The 18,516-nt window shown below is 31.7% G+C and overlaps 1 protein-coding gene across 1 annotated transcript in view; it reads right to left on the minus strand.

Annotated features, from left to right (window-relative positions):
* Positions 1 to 18,516, minus strand: part of tous (testes of unusual size) — a 151,973-nt gene that overhangs the window by 115,828 nt on the left and 17,629 nt on the right. The window contains exon 3 of the mRNA XM_072525865.1: positions 9,659 to 9,924. Within this exon, the coding sequence (XP_072381966.1) occupies positions 9,659 to 9,924 (266 nt within the window). The remainder of the gene's footprint in view (positions 1 to 9,658; positions 9,925 to 18,516) is intronic.

Genomic DNA, 18,516 nt, shown 5'->3' on the forward strand with positions numbered 1-18,516 from the left:
TTCTTCATATACCTCTTTTCCCTCAATATTTATTTCTTAGTTTCTCGTCACTGGTGTTGATGGTTCATTATCGTCAGCAATATAAATGCTTAGGTCATGAAATCCAAATTGCCAGCTAAAACCAAACTGCTAAACTGCAAAGAATAATCACTTTAGCATGGGCCGCATATAGAGCTCTTCTTGATATATCTAGGAGCAACATGCCAAATTATTTGGAAAAGAAGACGTTCGACCAATGTGTGCTTCCAGTCATGACTTAAGGCGCCGAAACACTTTCCTTAACTTAGGCTGCAGCAGTCAAACTTAAAGTAGTCAATTAAAAATAGAGCGCTCGCTACTTTGACCGACTCTTAAAGACAGGGTTAAAAACGAAACAATTAGAAGAAGGACAGGCGTCACAAATCTTATAGAGCACATTGCTAAAGTGAAACTGAGCGGGCCATGTGGCCAGAATAAACGACGGGCTTTGGACCCAAAAAATTACAATATCGAGACCACGAGCAGACAGAAGAAGCAGACGTAGACACGACGGACAGACGACGTCAAAAGAATTGCTGTGAATTGGCTTCAGGAAGCTTAAGACCAACAGAAATGAAAGAAATTAGAAAAGGCCTATATTTAACTTTAAACGCAGAAGGCTGGATAATGATGATGCTGCAATAATAACTTTCTTATTTCAAATTCATCATCCTATATATTATTTAATTTTTGGATTTTTCAGAATATTCTAGACATATCATTGTGCAATGCCTTATACTTATCTTTACCTGTTTCGGAAATATTAGGATTTTTCAGATTTAATGCAAAAAGTAATATTACAAATAAAGAAAATTATCTGAGTACAAACATTTGCTACAACACACTAAAAAACTAATAGGTGATACTGTTTATTTATCGATAATGTAAAAAACAAAAAAAAAACATTATTGTGAATTTAGAAGATGTTTAAAATACTCGCCTCAAACGTCTGAAGCATGTTTAAAATTTCTTTAAATTATTTCCCTTAGAAAATTAATTTCACGCCGCCTATGTCCATATATTTTGTTAAAAGCCGTAAAAGTAACCCAACAGCAACGAGCGATTCGCTACGCTTTTTTTAACAATGAAATATTTCGCCAAATGTTCCCTGATCTTTTTATCTATCCTTTGCTTAATAGAAATCTTTCCTAGTAACAAAGGAGTCAGTGCTTATTGTGAAATCCCCGGTCTACCTTCTCAGAAAAACAGAAGAGTTGGTTTTCGGTGAACGTATAATTCCTGTCAGGAGATAAGGTTTAAGTTACAAAAATGACTCCACTAGCCTTGTCTTTTAAATATCAATTTTGCGTGGCACTCTTCAGCCAATACTCCCACTTCTTTTTTTATCTTTAGCTTGCCTAAGATCAAAATTCGAATTCATTTTCAAGTTGTTTCGTGTGGCAAGCGGTTGGTTCTCCATCACACGGCGGTAAATGTATTTTCAATTTACCCTTATCTATATAAAATATCTTTACACAGTGAGTCCTATATTAACTATTTTCCCTTTTGTCAAACAGACGTATTCCAATTCGAAGGAACGAAGTCATCTCTGTTTGCCGATCGCTCATCTCTACCATCGTTCATCTTTACCATCGTTCATCTCTACCATCATTCATCTCTACCATTGTTCATCTCTACCTTCATTCGTCTCTGCTGTTCGACGCCTTCATTCAACTTTACGTTCATTTGTCTCTTCATTTATCTATACTACTGACTACTACCTGTGCTGTTCCTGTCTGGTTGTTTCTCTTTTCGACTACCTAAGTCAATTCGAGGGATTACGGATCGAAGACCGTAATTTGCTGTACCTGCAGTCCAATACTTGTTGCCAGGACCCAGTGTCAAGTGCCTGTATTGAGGACGTAACGCCATCACCTGTTGTCTACGATATTTTGAGTAACCATAAATTTTATTGACTAAAGCTCAACTTCAATACCTAAATAGTAACAAATTGATTTCTAACATCCAGTTCAGTGACTTTGCTTTATGGTTAAGTATAACCGAATGAACTATCACGTTTTATAAACTTATGATATCATACGTATAAATTACGATCCACTTGTTTGATATTAAAGTAGGCTATATTTATGATAAATTTTAGCAATAGATTTGAGGTGATCACATTAAAAAAAAATTTAGTAAATGTTTACGTATTCTCAAGGCATCATAATATTTTATTTTGACGAATATTGACAATCATAATATTCCTTGTTTTTTTATTCTTGAGAATACTACATTATTCAGTATTATTTTTCAAAAAAGATATTTTGTTGTTGTATTTGATAATAGATTGTGTAATCACTTATCTCGTGACATTTAACTGTGTCGTAATTGTTATAGTGCATTTTTTTCTAATATACCTCAATATAACTTTGTTGACGATATATTTGCTTTTTATTTTTTACCATGATATGAATTTATATTTTTGTGCAAGGTATATCTCCTTCAGGCATTTTTATTCATTTATATTATTATTTGTTTTAAGTGTATATGTGTCGAAATATTGAGTGTGTACCGCACGATCATAATACCTTTTCTCTCACGGTTTACTTTATTCTCGCGTATCTTAACTGTATCTTACCTTTCTTGTTATCGTATTCTCTATGTCTTAAAGTTTCCCTGTTCCTCTAAAAATAGGGTGGTGCCCAAATAATTCCCTTATCTTATCTTCCAACTTCTCTTCTCTTATCTTCTAACTTCTCGTCTCTGTATCTTCAGTACTTCTCTAACTGATTCTTTATATTTGAGCTGTAATAAGAGCCCCGACCAAGATACCTCTACCAGACTGAAGCCCGAGCCTAGTACCGTTCTTTGTGTAACCTCTAATCTATCATTAAAGAGAGTACACGTCTTGGTAATATGCTAATCTTAATAAAAATTTCTTCTAATCTAAGTCGATGAGTTTAGTTTTGTATACAATATTTTTAATATATACCCATAAGAAGAAGTCTAATGGAGTCAGAATAGGAGAGCGTGCTGGCCATTCCATCGATCCTCGCCTCTTTTCACCGATTTGGGGAATATTCGGTTAAGACACTACCGAACATTGATTTGGAAAGGGGAGGTGCTGAAATTATATCATATTCGCTGGAACTTATAGATTTGCTGGATCAGGATATAAGTTTGTCAAAGTTGGTATGACATTATTTTGGAAAAGTGCTTAATAATTATCGTACCGCCATTTAAATTGCCATTTATGAAAAATTGACCTATGATATGATCCCTAATAATTCCTGCCCATACTTTAACCTTTTGATGATATTGTTATGTTGTATAATGATTAGCATGCCCGTGAAGTGTCAACTCATCAAAAAACAAAACATGTTCTAATTGGATCGCAGTATTATCTAACATTACCATAATTTTTTCACAACAATACGTTCTCCTATCAAAGTCGTCTTTGACGATGAGTTCATGAGTTGGCATCATTGTATAGAGATGTACTTTATTTTTTTTTTTAATGTTTAATTGTTAATGAATGGCTAACATCAAATGTTGGGCTGTTTTTGACTAAGATAATAGGGGTTTTCCTCAAATTCAAGCGTAATATCCAATTTGACATCATCACTTATTGTATTAGCAACTGTAGGTATTTTTCATGTGCCAACCTGTCCAAACTCGCGAAATAGCTTTTCTATTTTATTAGTTGTCCCTTGGGATATAGGCCGCAAATTTGGAAATGTTTCTTAAAAACTATTATAAAAATATTTTTTTACTTTCATTTCAGTAAAAAGTCCGCTGAAATAGTTTTTGCTTACTTTCTTATTATTAAGGCCTGGATGGGAAATAATCATTAAGTGTGCTGTAACAAATCTTGCAATAAACATTTTTAGAATATTATGAGAAATCTAAAAATTGAATCATATACAGGGTGCTGTATTTGAAATAAGAAAGTTGAAATTGACTACTGTACTATGAAAACTGTTATTACAAAAAATGAGAAACTAAAAATGTTATTTATTATAAAATTTATTTCATAGACGTAAAAAACAAAACTAAAGTAAAGGTTCAGGTAGAAATAACAGAACCCATCGAAATAACAACTGGAATCAGACAGTGAGATGCGTTAAGCCCAATGATATTCAACCTCATTTAAATAAGGTAATATTATCACATATTATTTTGTTTAATTTTTTTTTTTATTTTAATTTTAATTTAAATCCATAAACACAGCCAAGAAGACGAGTTTCTCACTGTCCCTTATACTCCGTTATTCTCTTTTGTACTCCCTGAATACTCAAATAAATTTTTAAAAAGTAAATAATATTTCAACTACTTTTACAGAAGAATCTACTGGTCCATCTTTCCTTCTTAGCTTTACCTGGTCCATCGAAAATTAAATGAAAGAACTCTGGTTCAGCTTCTTTAATTGCAGCCAAAAGCTTTGACTCTCATGCATGCAAAGAATTAAAAAAAATGAAAGAAAACATAAACAATAATTTACGCAAGGAACTCCAGCAAAAAAGTAAATCCAAAAATAAAAGGAAAACAGGGCTACATCTAACTTAACTTTGCTTTCTACATCATAGGTAGTTAGTTTAAGTTTACCAAGTAATTTGGTATTTCAAACCTCGATATTGTAAAAGATCTTCAAGTTTAGACTCCCACACGCAAATTGAAAGTCAAAAAAGATATGGTAAGTGGCAATACATTCTCTTGTCTATTCCAGAATTTATCTCAGTATTGATATTTAATATATGATGAATTTTCTGGCCTGAAGCTAGTTATGTAAATATTTTCCTGACACTATGACTTACCTTACTGTTATCAGTAAACATTTCATACTTACTTTTTACCCTTTTTATCCCTTTTGGTCCTTAAGTAGCATAAACATAATAACATATTTATTAAATACTTAAAAAAATTTGATAGTTGATGGATGCATAAAATATCTTTAAACTAAAATATTTATTAAAAACTCGATTTGACACATTCTACAAATATGACAAGATTACGGTCAATTATAACATATATTTTTATTTAAAGCTATTTGACTGTAGTGAAAGAACCCCGGTACTTTGTTCTCACTTAGTAACATAACATGTTATGAACAATGTTATTCAATATGTTATCGAAATTCTACTAAAAATCAACATGTTGTGTGTTATTTCAACAAGTTATTTTTTGTTACCCGTCGGTGAGCGGTAAAGATGAAAGGATGTTGGCAACATGTTGGTGCTACTTGTTGGTACTGCGTCCTCACTTAATGTTTTTAATCTACTCTTCACTTGTATTATAGGCCGGAAGCGAGTGAATACGGGACATATTTTTTGTGATTTGTTTTGATATTTTTTGAGTTTTGTGGAAAAAATGGAGTGGTCAAAAACGCAACTATGCATTTAATTGATATATTTATAGACAACAACGTGTTGTGGGATTGCCGTCACAAAGATTATAAAAATTAGGAGTAATGCATTTACCCAGATAACAACAACGATGGAAATACGAAAAGAAGTAGCAGAAAAAAGATTCAAAGCATATAGGAGAAATGGAAGTTAAGACAAGTAAATCTCATTCAGAAGACGGAATTAATGACGTTTACGTGAGCAAGTGATTCGCATTTAACAGTTTGATGTTTTTAAAATGTGAGAACAAGCCGCGACCCACTCTTGAAGATTCGTATTAAGGTAATAACTTACAAAATTTCATTTAATTATAAGTATGTGGTTGTTTTATTGTTTCTTTAGTCAAAAACTAAAATAATTAAAAACCTTACTAGCTAGAACTACGTAATCGACATCCGCCAGAAATACATCATTTTCGTCGGACGTGTTAAAATAGACTGGACTAAAAATGTTACATACTGCTTGCAATCTAAATGAGGACTTTCAACGTTCAACATAAAAGTATATATATATATATATATATATATATATATATACAAACAACACAGTTTATTAGGGTTGCAGTCAGAAAATTGGCCGGGATGTTAATGAAACACTCTTATGACTTTTTGTCTAGCTTTCGGAATGGTTTTATTCCTTTTTTAAGACACTGTAATAAGAAAAAAAAAATGTAAATATTTATAAAATATCACAAATCTAAATATAAATATTTACATTTTTTTTTCTTATTACAGTGTCTTGAAAAAGGAATAAAACCATTCCGAAAGCTAGACAAAAAGTCATAAGAGTGTTTCTCATTAACATCCCGGCCAATTTTCTGACTGCAACCCTAATAAACTGTGTTGTTGACAATCACTAATACCCAGTAATTCTTGTATATATATATATATATATATATATATATATATATATATATATATGTATATATATATATATATAAGTAAAAGTAAAAATTTTTTACTTTTCCATTTCTATATATATATATATATATATATATATATATATATATATATATGTATATATATATATATATAGAATATATATATATATATATATATATATATATATATATATATATATATATATAGAAATAAAAATATATAAATATATATATATATATATATATATATATATATATATATATATATATATATATATATATATATATATATATAAGCGGAGATCCTACAGCTTCTGCTGCTTCCCGCATTTCGATCGCCATCTTTTTCTATCTCTCCAGGTGTCTTCATCAATGGCTCTATCTTTCATGGTTTCCATAACACCTTGTATCCAAGACTTGGCTGGTCTTCCTCGTTTCCTTCTATTACTTGGATTGTATTCCATAGCTCTTTTTGGCCATCTGTTGTCGTCCATCCTCTGTACGTGTCCATACCATATTAACTGTCTAGTAGAGACAGTTAATAGAAGACAGTTAATAGAAGTTGTATGTACTCTATCTGTTTTTCTTCTAATTTCAGAATTAGGTGTACGTTCTACTCTTGATATACGGCAGGCTCTTCTCAGGTAGTCCATTTCAACCGTGTCAACTTTTTTCTTTCCTTTTACTGTCATTTGGTAACATTCTGCTTCATATGTAAGAATGGGCTCTACAATTACTTTGTAGATAGTCATTTTAGTTCTCATAGTAGCTTTGTTGGTCCAAATTATCGAATTCAGAATTTGAACACTCTTAATGCCTTGTTGCACTCTATAGTCTATATCTCGTTCCGTTGTTCCTTTACTGCAGATAATACTTCCCAAATATTTGTATTCGTAGCACCTTTTCATTTGTCTAATTTCCAAATCCGGGTCTTCGTCTTCACTGCCTATTCGCATATATTCTGTTTTAGATATATTCATACACATCCCCATTTTTCGTAATTATCTTTGAGCTTTCTAAGCATATAATCTGCATCTTCTTCACAGCTTGCAATTAGTACTTGATCATCTGCAAAGAACAGCGTTGTCAGATAATGGTTGTTAAGCTTCAACCCCATTCCCGCACATTTTTGTCTCCACTGGTGCAGTGCTTCTTGGATATATATTTTAAATAGGGTGGGGAAAGACAACATCCTTGTCTCAAGCCTTTCGTTACTGTAAATACCCTTGAGAAAATATTTCCTGTTTTTACAGTGCTTTGAGGACATTTATAGATGTTCAGTATTGCTTTTAGATATGTTTTACTAAGGTCCGTTCTCGTCAAGACACTAAATAAGAGTTTTAAAGGAACTGTATCATAAGCCTTCTCCCGATCTATAAATACCAGATGCGTAGGGAGGTTTTGAGCTGTTCGTTTTTCAATTACTTGTTGAAGGGTAAATGTGTTGTCCACGCACGATCTTCCTGCTCTGAAGCCGCTTTGTTCTTCAATTTCTTTATACTCCTCTTCTATTCTTCTTTTCAATATACGACCATATAACCTCCCCAGCGAGCTAGTTACGCTAATGCCTCTATAATTTCCGCATTCTTTTCTGTCTCCCTTTTTATAAATGGGGCTAATGTGGGCCAAATTCCAATCGTCTGGAATCGTTTGGCCTTCAATTAAGCATTTATTAAAAATATTCACTAAGCTTTCCAAAAGAGCATCCGGTCCATGTTTTACCAACTCGATGGGAATGTCTCCAGGCCCGGGTGTTTTTCCATTTTTCATTTGTTTCACTTATTTTTTCAGTTCTTCTTTAATCATTTGTTTCAATTCTTTCTTCTAATAAATATATGTTTAAAAAAAACAAAAAAAAAAACCAAAAAATAAAAACCTGAAAGGTCAGTTGAATCGCTTATTTATGTATGGATATTAAGTCACTACTTTATGTAAATTAAGATTATGACGAAAATTTGTTTTCAATACCTATATCTAACGTTAAGTCATAAAAGAATATTAGTCTTCAGTACTTTTGATAGGTAGGCAGCCAACAGAATATTTGATCGATTTATGAAACGATATAAGTCATTGACATATATCGTTTCATAAATTTGTCGCTGATCTTTGACTAGTGCTAGTAGCATCATGAACACAGCGAGTTTATTAGGCGATAAATTACAAGCAGGTTCTTATGTTGTTAATTACAGACGATTGTTGTGTAAAATACTCTTTGATTTAATATGAGTGATACTGAGAATACTACAAAAAAGAGAAAGAAGGGAGTAAACAACCCAGATGAGTATAAAACTTTTAAAATTAAGAAAAATCGGTTGTTGGGATAACCATATACAGATTACCAATGACACATGGTTCCAAGAAAGGCCATTAGAAAACCTTGCACTTAAGTTTTAAATGTTGTATCATTTTTTTAGTTTGTTGAACCAATCTTTTATTGAAGGTGCGAGTCAAAATTTTTAGTAGAGTCAAAAGTTATGAAGACGAACCGGCCTCGTAAAGAAGAAGCATCACCAAGAACTCTATCTTTTTTCTTGGTAAAGCGCAAACTCAATGGCATAGATAAGCTGTACACACCAATGCAAGTTTGTGAAGCAATCTGTAGTTCTGCAAAGAGAGAAATTTACCGTACAAATCGTCAGAACTAACGACATTTTAGTCGTTAGAATTTAAAAATTGGCGGTCCGAATATTACAAGAAAATGTGCCTTTCTGTTAAAATTCCTGCTACATCTATTCAATGTTCACAAAAGAAGTCTTTTCGCAGTCTCCAGTTTTATTGAGTTCCGCTACAATCATACAAACAAGAACTTGTTAAAGAATTGTATAAAGTATATCGATAAAACACTAACTAGTTCCTTTGTTATAGAAAGCCAGAGCACCGAAAATGTTCAACTTTAAAAGTAAAGAGCTTATCCTATGGAAAAATTCCAATTAACATTAAAAAAATCAATAATATTCAAAAGATAACTAGGTATCTTCTTGAAAATTATCAAGAGTAAAAAACTGCTTAATGTTTATTTTTTAGGTTAAAATATTTCATTTGTTAATGACTGGTAATAAAGTTTGTCACTAAACGTTTTTTTTTTTGTTAATTTGAACAAATACGACCAAAAATAATAAATCAGATATTTTTTTAAATTCATTTCTGAAAATAAGTGATGACTTCGACCACTACTTGATGGAAATTCATTTTCTATAACAATAAAATACAAAAAACTTTTGTTTTCAAAACTTCCACAACTTTCACAAATTTTTTATTTGTTTCAAATATTAACACTTTTTTCTAAATTTTCTCAAAACTTCATTCTAGTGACTTATATCCTTGCATAAATAAGCGATTCAGTTATTATTCTAGAAGAAGCCTGTGCTCCTGTAGCAATAATTTTTATTAAAACATAAACAATTTGTTTGCTTACTCCTCTTTTAGTTTCATATTTATCAGCGGAAGATCTGACGCATGAAAAACACCCCTAATTTCTCCAGTTTCCAAAATCATGATTTTGCCTCTATAGCTTCCTACGATTAGACGGTCTTGACTTAACCAACAACAGCTCGTGTAATGACAGGGATCTAGTTTGTTGTAGCCGAACTGTCGCCAGGTAAAGTCGACACATCCTAGACAACGCAGTACTTGCTCGCCACAAACTGCTATTTGATTGACGTCATTTGGGTTACAAGCCACCTTAAAAATAATACTTTGTGAATATTAAAATAGTTATACTAAGAGGACAAAACATCATTATATCGTTTCGATCTTACATGAGACTGTCATATGTCCCAAATTAAATTTAGTTTCGTATGGTGTTTGCTTATAAAAAAAAGTTTGCAAAGCTAAAGGAGCGTAAAGTTACTTATAGCATTTTTGGTTTCACCGAAGACATGAATTTGGTATCCTACAAGCCCAACCAAAACAAAATAGTTGCATTATTGTCAACAATGCATTATAAAGACGAGATTGATCCAGAAAGTGGCGACGCATACAAGCTAACAATGATTACATTTTACAATGCAACAAAGGGAGGTGTTGATACCGTTGATGAGCTAAAAGAAACTTACTCTGTGTCACGAAAAAGTTGCCGATGGCCTTAGCATCACAAAGAACTCTTAACTTAACATTATTTTTTACTTTCATTCCTGGAATAAATAGCCATATCGTTGCTGATAAAAATAACAATAGTCATAGTACTCGCCGAAACTTTTTGAAATCATTAGCAACGAGTTTCGCAACTTTAACGTCGTCAAGAAATGATTAAATTACCAGTAACTATACCCTATAACTATATCGTATAAAAAAAATATTGGACATCCCGGAGGTAACTACGCAACATAGCCAGTATGACGTTTCAGGCAGATGTCATTTTTGCTCGTCGAAAACGAACAGAAAAACGAAGACCCTATGCGTACAGTGTCAAAAGTATATATGCCGAGAACATACTTCACAGCTTTGTACTGAATGCTATAAAAGCCAACAATTAATGAAACATTGTAACGTAAGTTTAAAATAACAGATTTTTTGGTTTATATTTAAGTATATTTGTTTTTTTTTTTTAATTTATTTTGTTTTTATACTTATTTTTATCTACAGATTGATGACAACGTAACAATCAAATAAAAGGATAAATTCAAATACTTTGGGTTTATAATCACGAAACAGGCAACAACAGAGGAAGAAATTACACAAAGATTAGGACAAACAAGAACAGCAATCCGACAAATTAACTCAGTATGGTGGGATAGACACCTAGATATGAAGACAAAAACACAGATCTATAAAACATTAGTGCGAAGCATTATGACATATGGGGCTGAAAATTGGATCATAAACAAGAAAAACAGCAGTAAGATAGTAGCAACAGAGATGGAATGCCTGCGAAGATGCTGCAGAGTAACAAGAATGGATAGGAGAAGTAATGACGAAATAAAGCAAAGAACATCAATAGAAACAGACCTATTAATATAGAACAAAAAAGACTAAAGTGGTATGGACATGTAAGAATAACTAGCGACAGCAGGTGGATAAAGAGAATAACCGAATGGAGCCACGACGCCATGAGTAAGAGAGGCCTAAACGATGGAGAATGGAACAATAGAGAGAGATGGAAACGGTTGAGCGAGGGAAGGCAGTGAATACTGTAGAATCCCTGAATATATATATATATATATATATATATATATATATATATATATATATATATATATATATATATATATATATATATATATATATATATATATATATATATATGTTTTTTTATTAATTAAAATCAAAACTTTGTATACAGTCGATTTGACCGTGCGCGTGTTACAACAAAAGTTTTTTTGGCACGTTTTTGTGTGTTATTTTATTTGGAGGTCTACCTACGTTTCATTTTTATTTTTTGTTTCTTTATCGTATATAAAACATTTAAGATGTTTATTAAATTTAAAAACAGTTTTTGATGACTGACGAACACGAAGAGTACCTGAAATGTTTGGTCCTGCAGAGGAGCTAAAAATAAAGACATGTCGATGTTTATGTAGCGCTAAGTCTTGGTGACTAATTTTTTTTAATAATATAACTTGCCATAATCATTCGATACCATAAATAATTTTATTTAGTAAAGGTTGTATTATTTTTTATTTTCTCACTAAAGTTACCTTTTCTCCGGCCTACTGCTCATTAAATATTTACAAACGAATTGGTATTTTGGTTTAATTGTAGTTTGGGGTTACCTACTAAATTACCCGTTTAATCACATATAAGCACTATATTTCGGTTACGCTACACTATAATAAAACACTTACCTACAAGAAAACTAGTACGAGCTCTATTTGAGCTATTTGAACCATCGACGTCCAAAGCGTGAGAAAATCCGGGCAGATTGAACGAGTCCAGCATAGCCATCGGTAATATGGGTCAAAAATAGAGCCACTAGAGCAAGAAGCCAAAAATGGTGAAAGACATGAAACAAAGAAACGAAAATATTGAAAATATATAAAAACTCCAAAAAATTCTAAGGAGCGATGGAAAATTTATTCCGAAAATTTACGGTAAAAATGGTATTGTATACTCAACAAAAAAAAACAGATGTGATGAAAAGAGCATTCGAAAGAGTCCTCACTAAATTACTGCCTACTACTAAAATAAAAAAAGCCAGAAAACTAGGAAGTAGTAGAGGTCAGCGAGGTGATCAGAAAATACCGTTAAAAATGAGCACTAGGTCAAAATGTAATAACTAAAATGGCTCTGAAGTATCTACCAGTGACGGCCATAGTTTATTGGACCAACTAAAAAACGCCATATTAAGATACACGCTCTTCCAGAATACGTGGAAAGAAGCCAACATCATATTGATTAATTAAACCTTACAGAACCGGGAAAAACGAGGCTTTTTCGTAAAATTAGTAGACAAATTTTACTTCTAGTAATTAGTAAAATACAGGGAAGAATTTTTCAATCAAGATTTCATGACCAAAGAGAAAGGCAAGAAACAATCCCTGACGCACAGTTTGGCTTCAGATCTGAAGATTCCGAAGAGAACTGGAATATACAGAACAAGTTTTTGTGAACGTAAGCAAAACCTAGAACGAGGTTGGTACAAAGGACAGATCTACAACATAAAGAAGTACGAATACAGCGGAGCCATGACAGCTGACCTTCTGGTACCTAACCAACTTCTGTCCCCTCTTCTGTATAATATTTAGATAATAGATATGATATTTAGATAATAGATATAAAATTTAGATAATATACAGGGTGGTCCTTAAGTAATTGTACAAACGAAAACCGTAAATTATACACTTTAAAATATTACGATTGAAGCCAAATTGCTTTAATGTTGATATTCAAAAAGATACAGGGTGTTAAAGTGCAAATTAAAATTTATATTTACAACTGGGTACTTCTAAATATGAGAAATTATAATTTGATACACACTTTGATGTAACTGATAGAGTTTGCACTTAACTTTTTTGCTGTTTAAGTTACCTGTATTTTTGATAAAAAATATTAAAGATACATTATTTAAACAAAAAAAATGTATACTTCTTAATAACTTCAAAACTTAACAGTTTTCGTGATAATCGCATTTTACAAATCAGCTGCATAATTCTGATTTAAGGCAATTACTCCAAGCGACGAAGGAAAAATAGACAAAAACATTAATAAATCAAATTTTTTTTATAAAATACCTTTAACTAAAGTCAATAGTTAACAAAATAATAAATATAATAAATATATCAGCAGGATAATTAATAATAGGATTTTACAAAAACAGAATAATAGGGATTTTACATCAAACATTTTACGTTTTATGTTAAATTAAAGTCATAATCAAAACATTTTGTTTACAAACCAAATTAAAAAATAGTTAAACTAAATAACATAACTTTTTGTCAACGTAAGTGTTCGATATGTCTACCATTTTCTTTAATTCATTTGTCAATATATTACATAAAAGATCGTCACATGTTAAATAGCATCATTGGTTCTAAAGAAACTGCTGCAGTATTTATTTCTTCCCATAGTTGGTTGCGAATTTTTATGGGATTCTTATAGACACGTTGTTTTAATACGCCCCATACACCAAAATCAAGCGGATTAAATTCTGGGCTACGTGGTGGCTATAATGTGTAATGGATGAATATATTCTTTTGGATACATATCCAAACCTTATGGTATATTACTTATTTATATTACTTATTTATATGATTATGTTACAGCTTACGAGCAACTATAATTACATCTCGAACAAATGGTCTATTATGATTCACTAACGAACTAAATTAACTGTGTGTTTATTATATTTATAACAATATCGGTTATTAGGCCAACGATGATGTTTTTGTAAAAATGCTGAGTCTTTAAGGTTAGATTGGTAGCAGAAGTATTATGAAACAAGACACACCTGTGGTATTCAATACTTGGGCTTTAGTTTCTAATTGTCCTAATAAAAATGGTTAAATAATTTACGTAATGAATGATAAGTATTCTTTTGGGATTTTGTATAAATTAAATAATTATATATTATAATTATAAATAATTATATCAATATCTCACCACATTGCAACGGAATATGACTGCTACGATAAATCCAACGTTCAGAACATTTATATTTAAGTATGTTCTCACTGCCTTCTCTCTAGAATGAGGTGGTGTACCATCTTACATAAACCACATATTTTGGGTTTTCAGCATTTTACAATAGGGAAAAAGTAATACAACTCCAGTAGGTATAGAAACTTAAGAAGCGATATAAAAGGGAAAATGTAAACATGATGACCGTCAACGTCTAAATACGGACACGGCACCTAAAGAAGAAGATGAAGAATATTTCATAAGACATTTAGCAGCCATAACAAAAATTTTGTAATGTTACATTATCATCTTTGAGTTGTTGTAATAAGAATAAACTGTGAATTATGCTTATCTACAGGTATTCAGTGCTTCACCGCACAAATATTACAACTAAGAATTATTATGCAGCTGACTTATAAAATGCGAATATCTCGAAAACGGATAAATTTTGAGGTTATCAACAAGTATACCTTTTCCTTGTAAAAATAATGTATCTTTAACATTTTTTAACACAAATAGAGCTAACTGTAAAAGCAAAAAAGTTAAGCGCAAATCAATGCCACACATGTGGCATATGTGGCGCCCTCTATCAGTTACATTAAAGTTTGTATCTCAAAGTTTAAGTTTCTCAAATATTGTTTAGTATCAGCATTGTTAGTCATACCTTCTATTAGAGTGTCCAGCTCTACTGCAAATCCTCCCAGCACTGAGTCACTTAACCTAAAATTCTGACAAGAAAACTTAAGGCCTAATCCTAAAAAATACAGTTCATCCTCTGAAAAGTTAGTGTTACTTAGATTTAAGACTCTAGGATGAAATTGGTGATCTGAAAACTTATGCATAAGTATTGAGGTGCTTCTCTGTTGTTTTTGCAAAATCAAACGGTTTAATTTGTTGGTAAGATTTCTCTTCTTGGTGGATTGTAAGCGGGAGACCTCATCTTCTATGTTGTTAAAGGAGTCGTTGACAAGAAACCAAGGATGTTGTTGCAAAATTTGATCATAAGTAGTTTTAAGATTGACGTTAATATGGTGAAGTTTGGTATAGTGCTTCTTAAGTTCTCTTTTCAGGATCTTTTTCTCCAAAATCTGTTTTTCTTTATCAGGTACATTTTTTGATGTTTTGACCTTAGCAAAAGTAGAAGTGACTTGATGTGAAATGCTGGTTCGTTAGACAGTGCATTTCACATCAAGTCACTCCTACTTTTGCTAAGGTCAAAACATCAAAAAATGTACCTGATAAAGAAAAACATATTTTGGAGAAAAAGATCCTGAAAAGAGAACTTAAGAAGCACTATACCAAACTTCACCATATTAACGTCAATCTTAAAATTACTTATGATCAAATTTTGCAACAACATCCTTGGTTTCTAGTCAACGACTCCTTTAACAACATAGAAGATAAGGTCTCCCGCTTACAATCCACCAAGAAGAGAAATCTTACCAACAAATTAAACCGTTTGATTTTGCAAAAACAACAGAGAAGCACCTCAACACTTATGCATAAGTTTTCAGATCACCAATTTCATCCTAGAGTCTTAAATCTAAGTAACACTAACTTTTCAGAGGATGAACCGTATTTTTTAGGATTAGGCCTTAAGTTTTCTTGTCAGAATTTTAGGTTAAGTGACTCAGTGCTGGGAGGATTTGCAGTAGAGCTGGACACTCTAATAGAAGGTATGACTAACAATGCTGATACTAAACAATATTTGAGAAACTCTTGCATTAGCTTACTTCAACAACAACAATGTAAGTACAAACGCAATTTTCATAGAAATCACCATAATTTTAAAAAACAAAAGGATTTGCTAAAATCAATTAAACAAAAAATTGATAATTCTCTTGTACTTAGCAAGGCTGATAAGGGTAATTGTGTTGTAATCTTAGAACAAACTCAATACATAGAAAAAGTAGAATCTTTTCTTTCAGATAACAGTTTTGTAGTTTTGGAAAAAATCCACTTAACACCTTTATTAATAAAACAAAAGCAATGGTCAAATTGTTTAATGACACTACTACTAAATATAACAACAGAAAGTTAATTGTATCTAATCCTATAACACCTAGGTTATATGGACTTCCTAAAATCCATAAACACAATTGTCCCATAAGGCCTGTAGTAAGTTTTTGTAACACTCCAGTTTCTATTTTATCAGAGTTTATTTACAACACAATTCAGTCTATCACTAATTTTAAACCTAAGTTCTCCATCAAAAATTCTTTAGATCTAATAGAACGGTTAAATAACATTAGGATAGAAGAGGGTTTTTATTTAGTTTCTTTTGATGTTTCCAATCTGTTTACTTCTGTACCAAGAGATGAAACATTACCTTTAGTACACAATCTTCTAGACAATTGCAACATATCGGCAAAAGACAAAGATGCTATCTTAACTATACTTAAATTCTGTCTGGATCAGGACTTCTTTCAATTCAATCAAAAAATATATAAACAACCAACAGGTTTAGCAATGGGATCTCCACTATCACCTTTTCTAGCTGACATTTTCTTAGACAGCTTAGAACATAAGTTTGTTAACAACAACAACAAAATAGTTTTTTGGTCAAGGTATGTTGATAATTGTATAGCTCTCATACAGGGAACCCAAGATGATGCTTTACAGATTCTGGATGATCTTAATATCCTCCATCCCAACATCTCTTTTACTCTGGAACCAGAATCTGATAAAAAGTTGAACTTCTTGGATATGACTATTTCCCGTAATAAAGATTCTTTAGAGTACAATATTTACAGAAAACCTACCCAAACAGATCATGTTATACATGATACATCTAATCATCCAACCCAACATAAAATGGCTGCTTTCAACAGTTACATTCATAGGTTACTCAAATTTCCACTTTCTAATGATAATTTTAATTCAGAACTTAATACTCTTAAACAAATTGCTTTCAATAATGGTTATGATCCTAACATTATCTATAAGCTTCTAAATAGAGCTAAACTAAAAATTGCAGAAAAGCTTGCATATTCGTCACAATGTTTTCTTCAACCTACTGCTTCAAATAACACCAGATATTTCTCCTTCACCTACATTAGCAGCATTTCCAATAAAATATCTAAACTTTTTACTTCTACAATCAATAACATCAAAATTTCCTTCAAGTCACACAACACCTTAGGTTCCTTCTTAATCAACACCAAAGATAGGATGAACACACTTGACAAAAGTGGTATTTACAAATTAAAATGTGATGATTGTGATGCCTCTTATGTAGGTAGAACCATTAGAAAGTTATCCACTAGAGTTTCAGAACATTTGAAAAGACCAAACTCTTCAAGTTTTGGTCAACACTTATTATCCAGTAAACACAATTTTAACATCAACACTGGTTCATCTATCTTACATGACATTAGTAGAAAGAAAAACTATATGGAGTTGGATTTATTGGAAGATTTGGAAATTACAAGGGAAACAAATGAAAACTCTCACTGTCTTAATACTCAAATTAATTTAAATTGTACTAAATTTAAACCTATTTTTAAAAACTTTATTACAGCTTCACCTCGTAGGGGACCCAGCTCGACTGTTTAGAATTCCTGCACTGAACACATCCATATTAATTTTATAGTTATACCATTGACTGTGGGTTCAACTGAACTACTTGGATTACACCCCATTTATATACATTGCTTTCAATTTTGATTTTCAATTTTTAGTATTTTAATTACATAGTCAGATCTCTTCCTTTCTACATTACAGATAGTGCCTGGTAGACCATTTTATTGTAGTCAACCACTCACTGTCTAATATATTGTTTAGTCCTCTTCTTGCATTCTTACTTTTCGTCGATTTCAGTTGCTCTCAAACTAACACCTTAATTATTACAGACATGTTTGAGTGTGAGATCTGGATTATTCAATCTACTTAAAAAATATTCTATATAATTTTATATTTCATCAGTGACCTCCTATAGTAGTGTCAGTTGGACTTTTGGTCAATACTTAGTTTCATAGAATTGTAAAAGGTGCAGATCACATATCTATGATTGTGACTGCTCATCCAAGTTGTCATTTGTCACATGTCACCCCAACATTTCCGTTAGATCAGGAGCCATTCTGTCTCCGGCTTCTTCAAGTAATGTAGCCTTTCTTAAATAATTTTAAAGTGTTTGTTTGTCCATTTGTAGTGTAGTGTAATGTACATTATGTTTATGACATCTTGTTCTTGCCGGATAGGCCACAATTGACGAAGTAA

The sequence above is a fragment of the Diabrotica undecimpunctata genome, chromosome 3 (genome assembly GCF_040954645.1).
Source record: "Diabrotica undecimpunctata isolate CICGRU chromosome 3, icDiaUnde3, whole genome shotgun sequence".
Taxonomy (NCBI): domain Eukaryota; kingdom Metazoa; phylum Arthropoda; class Insecta; order Coleoptera; family Chrysomelidae; genus Diabrotica; species Diabrotica undecimpunctata.